A 15,785-nucleotide genomic window follows, 5' to 3' on the forward strand; every position below is an offset into this window, starting at 1 on the left:
TACTCTCCAGGTCTGTGAACACAAGGTTTCACCAAAGACCTCAACAATGTAACCTTCATGTAAAGTTAAAAGCATTCTGAGCAGGTGTAAATCAAATACCTGCTGAAGCGTTTAATGAGCACCACCGGTCAGGTTGGATATTCAATCAGCCCACACTGCTAAATGACTGAAGTTGCCGATCCAGAGTAATCGTTTGGTGCAGTTCAAAGACCCTCTACTAATTGTTTTGGCTTACACAGCAGGGACCACAAATAAACATTTGGAGGTATGCTAGGCCTGAACCTCCCCCACTAGGTCAAAAGAGCCATTGCCCTATGCTGCCGTGGTCCTAATGCCAACACAATGGGTCAATGGGATGTAAACTGAATGATTGTGTGCTTAATGGAGACCTATTATACAAAATTCACTTTACATGGTGTTTGAATATAAATGTGTGTTGGCAGTGTGGTTACACAACCACCCTATAATGATAGAAATCCACCCAGTCCTTTTTTTAATCTCCATTAATCATAAGCACTGTCTCAGAACAAGCCGTTCACAGATTCTGTACAAAGTGATGTCATTTTATACAGGGCCTGTCTATGAATGTTGACGGAAACTTTTCAGTCAAGGAAGTGGGATCGAGCAGTGTGATCGCAGAGGGAATATTTGATGCAGTGCAGCATATAATTAGTGAAACTAATGTTTCCTTTAACCATGGATGTAACTAAATGTGGTAAATGTGGTTAAGAATCTACCTTTGAAAAACCCTTATCGGTCAAGCATTAAAGGAATATTGCTGGTTCAAAACAAGACAGCATTTGTGGCATAATGTAGACACAAAAATTTATTTAGACTTGTCTCTCCTTTTCTTTAATAAAGCAAAATCCTGGGTTTCAGTGAAGCAATTACAGTGGAAGTGAATGGGGCCAATCCATAAACATTCAAATACTCACTGTTTCAAAAGACGTAAACAATATGCATTATGCATATTAGTAGTGCACCGAAATTTGAGGCCGATATGGATTTCCGATTTTTTAACACTAAGATCGGCCGATACAGATTTTCTTTAAAGTGCACTTTGCCACACTTTTGCAAGTTATATTGTGCAGTTATATGTTTATGCCCCATTTGTTAACATTATTTAAAACATTACTGTAGTTAACATGAACTAATGAACTTAATGTTATTTACAACACATACTATTACATTTTTTAAATCAAAAGTTGTATTAGTTTACATTACTGTTGTTGTGAACTGTTGATCTTACCTTTTAAGTGTCATCGACTGATGAATTCTTGATGAAATAGTTTAATCTTTTGGTAGAAAAGATCTGTCAGACCCCACTATTTTGGCTGACTCTTGATCCCCAGTGTCCTCATCCCTGCCCAGTTTTGAAGAGACTATTTTGACTGTTTAGAAATATATATATATATATATATATATATATATATATATATATATATATATATATATATATATATATATATATATATATATATACACACACATTGTATATATTTCTTTACAAAGTACTATTGCTGCCAACATGTCATGTTATAAAAACTATTGAAAAAGATGCATAATTTCCTAGCCATATAACTACTGACACCACTCCAACGTAAGCTACATATTATTATCCGGACCTTTGCTGGGAAAAAAATGTACTTTAATTGAATACACCTTCACTATGAACAACCAATTAACAATTGTCATTTTATTAACTAACATTATAATTAATAACGGCTGTAAAAATATATTGTTCATTGTTTGTTCATGATACCTAATGCATTAACTAATGTTAACAGATGGAATCTTTATAGAAATTTGCCAAAATTACATTAAAATTACATTAATTGTGAATTGCTAACATTTATTTGTTTTGAAACAGTTATTAATAATTATGTGGTAAATATCAAAAGGTCATTGTGACGTATTGGTTAGCAGTTAAAACCATGAGAGCATCACACACAGCAGAGATCAGTTCAAAAATAAGAAAAATATATCCATTACAAGCTCTAAAACTGCTCCAGTGAGAAATCTATTATATCTATGATTTGTTTACTGAATTTGCCATTGTGCTGTAACACAAATCACAAATTATTAAGCAAATGCATGAAGACGCAGTGCTGTTATGGTTAAAATGTATTGCTGTGATTAGTGGTAATGTGACAAACATTAATCTGATTTAAATTTGGATCCACACAAAAAAGATGAGTGACTGATGAGATATTGAGAGCACCTGGAGAGTGCGCATGTTTGATTGACACCACGCATATTAAAGCGAGTGAAGTTGAAAGTGCTCATGAAGTCCCTCCCCTTCCCCAAGTCTGTGAAACAAACAGATGTGTTTCATTAATGCTTCACTCCAAACTCAATCCCTGAAGATATCTCAAGCAGTAAACAGAGATGCCAACTTCCAGTGGTTTTGCAAATACAATAAGATGTATTGTTCTACCATGTGGTCATGCTTTAGATACTCCTGCCATGCTTGATTGTTTGTCTTCTTGTTGCATGGTTTTACACAATTAGCATAATAGCTGACTAGTACTGAATTAGTGTGTTATAAACATCAAAGTATGCCACCTGCTTGCTCTCTCTTTGAATGGTTATGAGAAATATGATGACTAAAAAGGACAGAATTTGCTGTGTACTCAATCCCTTATCACGTTTGTTATGTTTTTTGCAGAGAGATGTCATTTTCTAAGTAAAGACCTTGATATTTGCATCTTTTTTAAGCTGTGTATGTTTTTGAGAAGGTTTAAATGCACATAAAATCTGCATAGTAAGGATTTCATGATATCGATACAGAAAACTGATATATATATAGTATACTGTACATATACTGTATAAGATGCAAGCTGTAGTGCAATAAATCTGGGGTAAACAGTGGAGTACAAGACAAAAGTACGTTTGTTTGTATGTGAAGTTCCTCCCAAAGGACAGATTGTGAGCGCAGACATTTATCAATTATGGCTGTATGCTTATCTGCTTTATGGGAGTATTTACAACATACACACACAAATGTGTTCGAGCGGGAAAATTGTCCATTTTGGACATAGAAAACAAGTAATACTTTTTTGTATATGCAACAAATACTGTACAGTATTTCAAAATACTATGGCAGGTTTCATAAATGTAACAGATATTTCCCCAAATACAAACATACATGACAAATATATTTCTAGATGTATACTGTAGATAAATATATTAGTATTGTACAAAGCCATGGTCATACTACACTTTACACTCCATTAAATTCCACTTCAAAAGCATCTGAACGTAGGAGACTTACATGCATATTAATTTCACCTTCACTGTGTACCAAAGTTCAAGCATGATAAACTCTGATCTGCGAGTTCAGATGAAGAGAAGACGTGTGAACAATAGAGGATTGAAATGTCACACACCTCTTGTTCCAGTATATTTTAACATTATATTATTTGTTATTTGTGATTTATAATTTTTTTAAACCAGAAGACCTTGAGCAAATCCTGTCCATATCCTGCCCACTGCAGTGTCAGAAATAATTTTGCCTGATACTGCGGTGTGAAAAAGTATGTTCATTTGCACATGTAAAATATGTCACAAAAATTGAAAATATGTACATACTATATATGCATTTTATTCATATATATTTATACACTCACACACACACTGGTGGCCAAAAGTTTGGAATAATATACAGATTTTGCTGTTTTGTACTTTAATTCACCAAAGTGGCATTCAACTGACTAAAGTATAGTCAGGACATTACTGATGTAAAAAACAGCACCATCACTATTTGAAAAAAAAGTCATTTTGGATCAAATCTAGACAGGCCCCATTTCCAGCAGCCATCACTCCAACACCTTACCCTTGAGTAATCATTCTAAATTGCCAATTTGGTGCTATAAAATCACTTGCTGTTATATCAAACACAGTTTAAAGCTATTTGGTTCATTAAATTAAGCTTAACATTGTCTTTGTGTTTGTTTTTGAGTTGCCACATTATGCAATAGACTGACATGTCAATGACAAGGTCAATATTTGGTCAAAAATGGCAAAAAAAAGAAACAGCTTTCTCTAGAAACTCGTCAGTCAGTCATTGTTTGAGGAATGACGGTTAAACAATGCTTGAAATTGCATACATTGAAGATTTCATACAAAGTTGTTCACTGCAGTCTTCAAAGACAAAGGACAACTGGCTCTAACAAGGACAGAAAGAGATGTGGAAGGCTAGATCTAAAACTAAACAAGAGGATAAGTACATCAGAGTCTCTAGTTTGAGAAATAGACGCCTCACATGTCCTCAGCTGACAGCTTCATTGAATTCTACCCACTCAACACCAGTTTGTACAACAGTAAAGAGAAGACTCTGGGGTGCAGCCTTATGGGAAGAATTGCAAAGAAAAAGTCACTTTTTTGAAACACATACATTAACACAGAGACTGGACAACAGATAATTGGAAAAGAGTGTTTTGTACTTTAACCCTATTGAGCTTTTGTGGGCTTTTGTCTAGACTCTAAGGTGTGTGAGAAGTGCCTGACAAGACAGCTACATCTATAGCAAGTACTACAGGAAACGTAATAATAATTTTTCACGCTATTAATGTCCTTACTATACATTGTGATCAGTTGAATGCCACTTCGGTGAATAAAAGTGCCAATTTCTTTCCATAAGAGCACAATATGTACATTATTCAAACTTTTGGCCTCAGTGTATATGTATATATATATATATATATGTGTGTGTGTGTGTGTGTGTGTGTGTGTGTGTGTGTGTTTGTGTTGCCTTGACAATTGTGATATTTAACACTCAATATATAATGTATAAATATATAATCTTTGCAAATGTATTAAAAAGAAAAAATGGATATATCACATTGATATACTGTAAGTATTCAGACTCTATGACACTTGAAATTTAGCTTAGGTGCATCCCATTTCTCTGGATCATCTTTTACACTTTGATTGGAGTCCACCTGTGGCAAATTCAATTGATTGGACATGATTTGTAATGGTACACACCTGTCTATATAAAGTCTCACAGCTGAAAATGCATATCAGAGCAAAAACCAAGCCATGAGGTCAAAGGAACTGCCTGTATAGCTCAGAGACATGATTATGTCGAGGCACAGATCTGGGGAAGGCTACAAAAAACATTTAGCTGCATTGAAGTTTCTCAAGAGCACAGTGGCCTCCATAATTCTTAATTGGAGGAAGTTTGGAACAAGTCAATTCAAGTCGTTTTTCTTTTTATAGCGCATTTCACAACACACATTGTTTCAAAGCAGCTTTACAGAAGATCATGCATTAACAGAAGATAAAAATGTAATATCTATAATGTCTTAGAGTCATTATTGTGTAGTTTGATAAAATACGATTGCGAATTGTGTTAAATATAAGTAATTAAAAAATAATTGTATTTATAACCCCAGTGAGCAAGCTGAATGCGACTGTGGCAAGGAACACAAAACTCCATAAGATGTTGGTTAATGGAGAAAAATAACCTTCAGAGAAAACAGACTCACAGTGGGGGCCAGTTCTGCTCTGACTAACATCATGGATATAATGCCAATATTAGTTATGTATAGTGCAATTCATAGTTTAAAATGATTAAGTGTTAAGGGTCAGTGTTTAAACAAAGTTTTTTTATGAACTGTTATATTAATGACTAATGTCATTGAAGTCCATCCTAGAATAACTGCAGAAGTTCACATAGATGCAGTTGTCCTTGTTAGTTGGCTGATGAAGGGTTTTGTTGGCAATTCATTGATATTCTATATTCCGTTTCAAGAGTGTAGTTCATCAATAGACAGAGGTGATGCAGGCAGAGATCATTGAGGTGCATCGCTGTTCAACCTGGACGGTATTTGTGGTGGGGTCTGTTCTAAGTCCAAGGTTCAACCAGGACTCTTTTTAGAGCTGGCCGCCTGGCCAAACTGAGCAATTGAGGGAGAAGGGTCTTGGTAAGAGAGGTGACCAAGAACCCGATGGGCACTCTGGCTGAGATCCAGAGATTATGTGTGGAGATGGGTGAAACTAGCAGAAGGACAACATCACTGCAACGCTCCAACGATCTGGGCATTATGCCAGAGTGGCTAGATGGACGCTCTCCTCAATGCAAGACACAAAAAAGCTCCTAAAGGACTTTTAGACTGTGAGAAACAAGATTCTCTGGTCTGATGAAATGAAGATTGACCACTCATCACCTGTGCAATAGGTGATGAGTACATGTTAAATATCACAATATACCACCCCATGTATACCATATATATACCACCCCACTTGAAACAATAGATTTTTCAGGTAGCCACTGAGTATCTCTTCCTATTGTTTTTATAGTGTTTAAAATACTCTAAATTGTCAGTATTGGCTCAACATACATTATGTTCATTCTCAGCTTCGGTTTAAGCATGTTTTTATGAGTGTTGGGGCATTTGTTTGGAGCAAAGTTCTCTGTAGAATGTAATGGGTGAAAATAAATTTGCTGAAATTAGGAACAGAGAATCTGCAAAACCCTTTAAACAGCTCCGAAAATGAAGGGGAAAAATGGCTTGTGTCTGATCTGTCCTGTCAGAGGCACGGTTTGCTCTCTCATGCATGTGAAGAACCATAAGATCATCATAGAAAAACAGGCCCTGCCAAGCCTTTACAGTCAGGATTGGAATTGATTATTCTGGCCAACTGCAAACCAGGCATTTGAATGCTCTGCCGCACCTCTCTTCCATAAAGGGCTGGATTTGATCTTTTAAAGGGTCTTAAAGCTTCATGGTTTTAAAGTCGTGCTTTTTACCCTTTTATCAGATACATGTTCCTTGCATTTGGGAGGAGATTTTTATTCTAGCATATTTGTGTACTGTAGCAGAGGGAGGGATGCTTGTAAGCATGTTCATCTTGTTTGGTTTAATGAATGGGTGTTTCCACTAATGCTTTGAATAGATCCATGCTGCACAAGTAAATAATGACAGACTCGGCCTCTGGAATGGACTCCACACTAAATCATCCACTGTTTGCTATTGTCTGTTTATCTAATTGAATGGATGTGCATGGTTCATAAGTCCTTCCATAAATATTTTCAGTGTTAGTAGCTAGAGCGATTGTTCTCTCATTCTGTTTTGCATTTTTTAATTGACACTTAATTCAGTAAGCAGTCAAGCCAAAGGGGTCGTTTATGTAGAACGTGTCCTTGCACTAATAAAAGAAGATGCAAAACCACTTGACTTGACAAATGGGGCAGAACGCAGGTATCACGAGATGCGTTTCTAACAGTTGAAGTTCTTCTTAACTTAACACTGAGTCTAAAATGCATAGCACTCCTGCAGAAGATGCTGAAAAACAGAGGGACATGGCACAACAGTCAAATATGTCCATCTAGCCATGTTGACAAAGGAAAACAATTGAAAACTTGTGAATGGCCCCTAAGACTTTTAGTACATTTAGCTTGTTACTATTTTTGTTGGTGTTAACTCATGTGGTATTTACATTTATGCATTTGGCAGACGCTTTTTTATCCAAAGGGACTTACAGAGCCCTTATTACAGGGACAATCCCCCTGGAGCAACCTGGAGTTAAGTGCCTTGCTCAAGGACACAATGGTGGTGGCTGTGGGGTTCAAACCAGTGTCCTTCTGATTACCAGATTACCAGTTATGTGCTTAGACCACTACACCACCACCAATCACTATTGGCCTAAACTGTGATTTATGGCTAATTAAACTGCATAGCAACTATGGAAAGTTATTGTTCCTGCTTTGTTGTTCTAACAAATCTCTTTGATTAATTGCAATTAATTCCAATTCCAATTTGATAAATGACTTGGGCCAGAAATATATTTTGTATCACTTGTTTGGTCTAGGGCTGCACGATTTGGGTAAAATGTAATATTGCAGTTATTGAGGTTAATATTGGGATATGCGATTGCGATATAATAAACAAATGGTATCATGAGTCAACATGCTTGGTTATCAAGGAAAATGCACAAATAGATAACTGATAATGCTGAAATGTGTATTTTTCAACTCAAACATACAAACTAACAACTATTTATGCACAGTGTTTTCAAATTAAAATATTTTTTCAAAATTAAATAATATCTTTGCATTACTGCAAACTTGTTAATTTCTCAATATTACACCTAAATAAAATAGAACAATAAATAAGAACATACAAATTTTCACGAAAATAAGATTGTCCAAACAAACAGGGACATTTAAGCAGGATGTAACGTACTTTCTATAAACTCTTTTGAAAAGGAAACTGGATATAAAAGTGTGGTTCACTCAATCAAACCACTAAAACTGTTGTGGTTGTTGTGTATATATACATACACACACATTTTATTGTTGTTGTCATTTTAATGTTATTTTTCACATAAGATTGATCTTATTATGATCTCATCAATGATGCTACACGTTGCAAGCGGGAGACAGTGGGGGTGAGAGACGAGCGTCTCTGTGTTAGAGTGTGCATCAGCCTCTTCCTGTCTCAACTCCCGCTCTGATTGGGTCTCTTCCGCGACTGGTTGAAGCAGCTCTGACCGCACAGAGAATGACAGTTTTGGAGTTTGTGATTATTTGCATGTCACGCTCCCGTATTATATTAACTTTAATTATTGATGAAATAAAGACATATCGCCAAGCCGTGATCTGTGTTTCTGTGTTATTTTTTTCTGGCCACCAGTTCAGTGTCGGTCTGCTCGGCATCCATCTTCACCTGATTCCACGCTGAACACAGGAAACTCACATGACATGACCACACGTGCCACTCCCTAAACTGAGACTGACTGGTCATCTTTATTAGTGATGTAGAAAATGGGCAAACAGCTCTCAAAGAGAATGGGCTGTCACGTCCACACATGCACTTATTTATTTAATAAAATCGCAGCATTTGCCGTCATATAATCGCACAGGCTGACATCATGATTGCGATTGCGATATGATTAATCGTGCAGCACTAGTTTGGTCCAAGCATATTAATCACAGTGCTTTTTGAGCAATCATCTCATAACACACAGCAACAAGTTTAGTCAAATTTCAAGACAAGCAGGGATTTAACTGTGAGCAGTTGAATAAATTGATTAAGTTTTTAGCAAACATATGATCGGTTGAAACCCTAGTAAGGAGCAAAGCTCCCTGCTGACAGATCACTTGACTGCTGGATTGAGAGAGGGAGTCAAGGGGGAGAGAGAAGGAGAGAATGTGAGAAAGTTTGATGTGTGAGTGAATAGTGACTTAAATTCATATTGCTTCATGTTGATCACTTTTACTGTATTTTTTGTTTTGTTATTTTGTAATGGTCCATTGAGACATGTAAATAATGACAAAATGTTAGTTTTGGGGTGAACTATTCCTTTAATGTGATCACATGAGGCAAGAGTCCCAGAAAACTTTGAACATTAAAGCTGGTTAAAAGCAAGGTGTGACTTTGACAGTGTACAGTGTTTTTTTTTATTTTATTTTTTTACAAACCATCAGACCATGACCTGACCCACTGCATGCTGACTGCCAGACTCTAAATCCACATTACTGTCAGCTTCCCTAATTCACCCCAGACTACTGACCTTCTTGACCCAGTAATCCAAGAGACCCCCACAAACGTAAGAATCAGGTTGCTTCGTGACGTGCTGTATAAATGCACAGGTGGAGCACACTATAAGCAGTTTCTATATCACAGACATATAAACATGCACTAAGGCAATGAAGGCTGTGTTAGGGCAAAAGTCATTATTTTCATCAAGGAGCAGCTGAGGGGTGGCAGTGTGGAGCGACGCTGTTCCAGAAATCTTGAGGAGCTCAAAGCTCTGTATGTGGCTACACCAGGGCCCTCGGGTTAACAGAAAGTGTGTGAAGGGGAAATTTGGCCATACAGATCTCCTTACACACAGATAAGGCCTCTTGGAGGTGACGCCAACGGTCACAAAGCTGTAAAGCACCAAAGGTGGGGTGTAGTAACCCTATCACCTCTGCATTGTGCTGGTCACAATAAGGGGTGTTTAATGTGTCAAAGAGCTATGCACTAGCCTTACCATTCCAGCATTCTTCTTTTTCACTGCTGTAATAGCACAGTGCCGAAGGATATTTTCCTGCATTCTCTGGATTCATGCTCAAAATACACTAACCCGTGAGGTCATGGTAAGCAGGTAACCATCATTTATTCACCCGTCTCTCCTCTGCACTTAAATAATTGTGTGGTTTGGTTCAGCAACGAAATCGGACATCAGAAGACTTCAAAGGACTGTTCAGCTACTGAGTGGATTATTGGTTGTTCCCTGCCCTCCCTTCAAGAACTATACACTTCCAGAGTGAGGAAAAGTGTTGGAAATTTCACTGCCCACTACCTTTTGCCTTCTGGCCAATGGTTCAGAGCTCTGAGCACCAGAACGTCATGCACAGGAACAGTTTTTTCCCTTAGGCTATCCATCTCATAAACAGTTAAAACTGCTCCACTGAGCAATAATTATGTGCAATACATAGCTTAGTATATTTATATTTATCCAACATACACTACCTCTTCTGCCATAAATTTCCTCGCATCTGTATATAACAGATTTGTTTTTGTACATCTGTATATACAGTACTGTACAAACGTTTTAGGCACTTCTGAAAAATATTGCATAGTAAGGATATCTTCAAAAATAACAAAAATTGTTTTCATTTATCACTTAATGCCATACAAAGTCCAGTAAACATACAAAAGCTAAATCAATATTCGGTGTGACCACCTTTGCCTTTAAAACAGCACCAATTCTCCTAGTTACACCTGGACACAGTTTTTCTTTGTTGTTGGCACATATGATGCTCCAAGCTTCTTGGAGAATTCACCACAGTTCTTCTATTTATTTCTTCTATCCTCTAACATTTACATTTCCTATTGACACACTAGAGCTGAAGATATAAATAACCATCTTAAGACAAATGCTTTTGCACAGTACTTTATATATATATATATATATATACACATGGTTAAATGTATTCCACTACAGATTACAGAATACATGCTGTAAAATGTCATTTGTAACATATTCCATTCAATTACTCAAGGTTAGTAATGTATTCTAAATACTTTGGATTACTTCTTCAGCACTGGTATATTTTTTTCACTTGTTTTGACTATAAACAGTACAGTAAAACAAAATACACATGTTAAAAATACATTCTCTGAAAAACCTAAATATCTTATGCAATGTTCTTTCTAAAACAAGATAAATCAAATTTATCTTGTTTTAAGAATTTTTAGATATTTTTACAGGAAAACAATACAAAAATTATTATCAAGAATATTATTTTTGCCCTATTATCAAAGGTCTAACTAGAAAAAAGAAATTTAAACAAGTTTTAACTGACTGCTGAACGAAAACCATTTAAATAATTCTGATTAGTTAGAAAAGTCATAGAAACTCAAATCTGGACAGTTTGAAGGTCTGTGCCAAGTTTGGTGGATGTAGCTTGAAAGTCGTAGGAGTAGTTACAGTTGATAATTCTGGAAATTTCTAGAAATTTTGGGAAAAACATAAACCAAGCCTGTAGAAAAACAGTACGCTAAACATTTTTGAGAAAGGTGGTTCTGCATAAACTACCCATAACAATACCCTTCTCAAAGACAAAACCTTGACCTCTTTGATAACAACAAACCTTGCATGATAGACTCCAGGCCAATGAAGAGGCCTCAAGATCACAGCAACCGAAGCTTGTCAAAACACTGCCTAGGTTTTTAATTTTCTACCCTTGATCCTTACAATACACTGTGCTAAGCAGTGGCATGCACACCCTTTTTGCTTCCTAACAGTTCTTTCTTTTTTTGCTATTTTTCATTATAAGCACAGAACGAAACTATGAAAATACCCCCAACTGCTTTTTTTCCCTCTTTAAACAGCCGTTCACTCCCAGGGGTATTCTCAGTTGGTGATAGGCCAGACTTCAGAGTGAGCCACTGAATCAAGTCCAAACCATGGTTCTTTCTTACGAATGCTTACACTAGTCCAATTGAAAGTGCATGGCAGCCAGGCTGTTATGATGGATCATGGTGGGCTTATGTAACCTAGCAAAACAAACTTGCTCAAGCCGAAGACACATCAAAGGCAGGCTTGTTCACAGGTGATGAAATCCCTGGCCGTCTCCCCTAGTGCTTCATGCTACATGTGTCTCTCTCTCGTGGCTTTTCTTGTTCTATCACTCCCTCAGTAGGCTCTGTCTGGCTGGTGCAGCAGCCCTCTTCTACCTTCAGGGGATGGGATAAGCTGCCCTGTAATACCTCTCCCCATCGCCTTGTTTTTTTCACCTGGCTGTGTATAGAGATTCTGTGCCTCTGAGCCAGCCCACTCTGCCCTGTAATGAGAGCAGGGCCCAGCGCTCATTCTGCCTGATTTATCGTCAACCTGTATTGTTCTCTACATCTTCAAAGCTCCCCTTTAAGACATGCCCTCAAAATGAAGCTGCAACCACAGCCATGCCACTGACTCACTCTGCAATAAAAGAAGGATAAAGAGCAGATGGGAGAGAGAGTGAGTGAAATGTAAGTGTTAATAAAACACATTTTGTTCTTCTTTACTTTTGCACCTGCCTGGAACACAGTATAAACTGTTTTTATCATTATTTATAATTATCACATTTACAACAATATGTTTGTTTCATCCATTTTACTGGTCACAATCATTTCCCTCATTTCTATCTTTTTTTTAAGTTTTCAGAGTTTCAATTTCATCAGTATTTACATTCAAGTTGTTAAAAAGTGCAACAAACCTAAGTTGTAAGTTTGGCACCACTTTTATTTTATAAAGGGATAGTTCAACCATAAAATGAGAATTCTGTCATTATATATCACCATACAGTGTAACAATATACCATTTGAACAGAGCTGGAGTGAGCACAGTGTGAATCATTAACTGCCTCTTCTCTGTACTCCAACGGGCATTTTAGTCATGGTCTGTGGTGCCAGGGTCTGGTTTCATTAATTATTAATGGCTTCTTTACTTTTCATGTTAGGGTCGGTGACCCTTTGAGTTTACCAATGTGTAGCCCTCAGGTGCCCCGTTTCTTTGTCTTTGATTGCAGTTGACTTTGAGTCCTCTAAAGTAAACTCTAACTTGACTAAACCATGATGTAGCTTGTATTCAAAACAATTTCTTATAGTAGTCATATCATGGAAAACAGCACTTCTGAAATAAAAAGAGTTCAATGTTCTATTTTAATGAACTTTCTAGGGTTGGGAACCGAGAAAGTGTTCTAATTCAGTACTGGTTCCATTATTTATTTTTTTAAATACTGGAACTGAATGATTTTCATGACTTTTGGTTCTGTTAACAGTTCTCAAAGGTTATTCTTGCAACTGGACAGGACAACATGCTAAAATACACTGACAGTGTTTCCTTCTCTGTTATTTAGTGGAACTGCAATATTGTTATTACATCAGCAGCACAAAATGGAGTTCTAAACGGAAATCCGGGAGGAGCTAGTTCATCAAATTCTGTCAATTTATAATTTCACGAATATATACGCTGCTGCTTACTTTGCTCCAGCAGCAGTCCTTCTGGCATCCCCCCTAACGTGTCATTGCTCTAATCCAGTTGTCCAGGGGGTATCTACATACAGCTTGACTCTCCGATTCCCAAATGAATGACTCTTATGGGCCTGTTCTTTTGAATCTACACCACAAATCATATAGAGCATCCAGTGGAGATAATTTTCCAGATGAATAACTCTAAGTAGTCTTTTTTATTTTTTTGTGAATTAATAACGTATTGAAAGTCATTTGTTTTGTCATATCTGTACTTTCTTCTGTGTACTTAAGGTTTGTGAGACTTAAAATAGAGTAATAAAAGATACTCATTAAAATTATATAATACATTTGTGGTAATTAGTGGTTTTTAAAAGAAATTAAAGGATAAATTATCTTAAGTCCATGTATGCATTCCTTTCACAAGACTCTGTTGTGTTTAAATATTAAATCATCTCAGCATTTGGTAACAGGCTGATGGAGGCATTTAATCCAATAAGATTTACGCTTGTTATTTCCAAATATTTCTTCGGTTTTAAACCAATATTGGTTTTGACACTGCGTGTATACGGAGGTTAGCAAATTAGAACAAAGGTCTTAAAGGTACAGTAGCAAAATAGCTTCTAACATTATAAGTAGACATTCTAACGTTATTAATAACAGAAAAAAAATAGAATATGACCATTTAATCTCAGAAACTATAAAGCCTATCTGAAACCTCCAAAACTAAAATATAGCCACAAAACTCCACAGGTTGTAGAAATCCCAGCCAAACATAGCTGGCCTCAATCAGAGCTCTAACAGAGCAACAGCAAGCCCAGCTTTCCTTGCAGTTTCCCATGATTTCCTGCCATCTGTGAGCACAGCCATTAGAATGCAGCAAAAATAATCGAAGCACCATGAGAGAAGATGTGCAACAGCACTGGTGGGGATGAAACAGTAGATGCCGAGCTTAGATAGAGCTTTACTGATTGGGGGCTATGTCACTCCTTTCCACAAGCATCTCACCATCAAATTGCATTTGTTATGCTGGACTTGAGGCAAAAAAAAACATTGGCAGAAAATAGCTGAGTTGCAGAATGCATCCACTTATCATTCTTCTTATGTGCCACCAAAAGGAATAGGGTGTGTTAACAAAATACAATGTTTCTGTTTTTGTTACCAGAGCTTTGTGGGAGATTCCTTTGGCTGTGGTAAACATGAAAAGGGCTACCGGCTCGAGGTTACGAGCACCAACCCACGTCGGGACTACTTCCACGGACGGTTCCGGAATGTTCTTCTCAATTCCATAGCTGTTGTACCGATTCAAAATCACACAGTGGTCAGCCTAGGCACAGCTGAAGGGCGGGTCATTCAGGTGAGACATCAATAAAATGCAAGGTTTAGTTTTAGTTTCACAATGTGTATTGAAAGCCACTTGGTTCCCTTTAAAGCTGTTAAATTTCAGCCCAAAATGAAAATGATGTCATCTTTTACTCACCTCTAATATGTTCCATATTGTTTTCTATACAATGAAAGTGAATTGTAACATTCTACCTAACATGTCCTTTTGTGTTCTATGGAAAAAATGTAATAATATGAAATGGGAACAACATGAGGGTGAGTAAATGATGATGGAATGTTCATTTTGGGTGGACAATTCCTCATAATGCTGAACTTTTACTTAAATGCTGACTTCCTAATCCAGGCATTATATCGAACAGGTATGAACAGTTAAACTGCTTCCATCCCTATGAGTCACACTAGATAGGTATGGCTGACCACTTTCCAAAAAAGAAAGAAATAGCAATTCATTTGCAGTTGTCAGAATCTAAAAGTAAACCAAATTTTTTTGTCAAAGTCCTGTTGTTCCCAGCGCTGTGTTCCCTGTTTTATTGTGCATGTAAAGGCAGGATGTCTGTACGTGACAAGTGAAAACGTCTCTGAAAAAAGAAAATGCAGGTGCCAATGGCAGGTTGGGAAATTGGTCCTTTCATGTTTGCTCTTTTGTCACCTTTGACCCCTGAGCACCACTGCAATGGCTCTCACATCTAAAATGCACACAAGGTTAAACATTTCAACTTTCGCCTATTAATGTTTTCTCAACATGCACATTTTTCAGAAATCGCAGGAATAGCACAGACCAGATATTGAATCTCTCCTGCATCTGCATCAGAAATATGGGCATATTTGTTCACGGAAGTCTTAGGTAGAGAATGCCATGCACCCTGCCAGAACCTTCTATTCTTGTTTTGTAGATAACACAAGAAAATGTTTGAGAAATGGGTGGTGAGAGAAAGGGTGACAGCTGCACGGAAGCATGGCGGAGTGCTTTAATAGTAAGCGTTAATA

The 15,785-nt window shown here is 37.0% G+C and overlaps 1 protein-coding gene across 2 annotated transcripts in view; it reads left to right on the forward strand.

Moving 5' to 3' along the window:
- Positions 1-15,785, forward strand: part of met (MET proto-oncogene, receptor tyrosine kinase) — a 77,703-nt gene that overhangs the window by 8,816 nt on the left and 53,102 nt on the right. For both annotated transcript variants that reach the window (XM_052123206.1, XM_052123207.1), the window contains exon 3: positions 14,620-14,811. In XM_052123206.1, the coding sequence (XP_051979166.1) occupies positions 14,620-14,811 (192 nt within the window). The remainder of the gene's footprint in view (positions 1-14,619; positions 14,812-15,785) is intronic.

The sequence above is a fragment of the Xyrauchen texanus genome, chromosome 49, assembly GCF_025860055.1.
Source record: "Xyrauchen texanus isolate HMW12.3.18 chromosome 49, RBS_HiC_50CHRs, whole genome shotgun sequence".
NCBI classification, from domain to species: Eukaryota; Metazoa; Chordata; class Actinopteri; order Cypriniformes; family Catostomidae; genus Xyrauchen; species Xyrauchen texanus.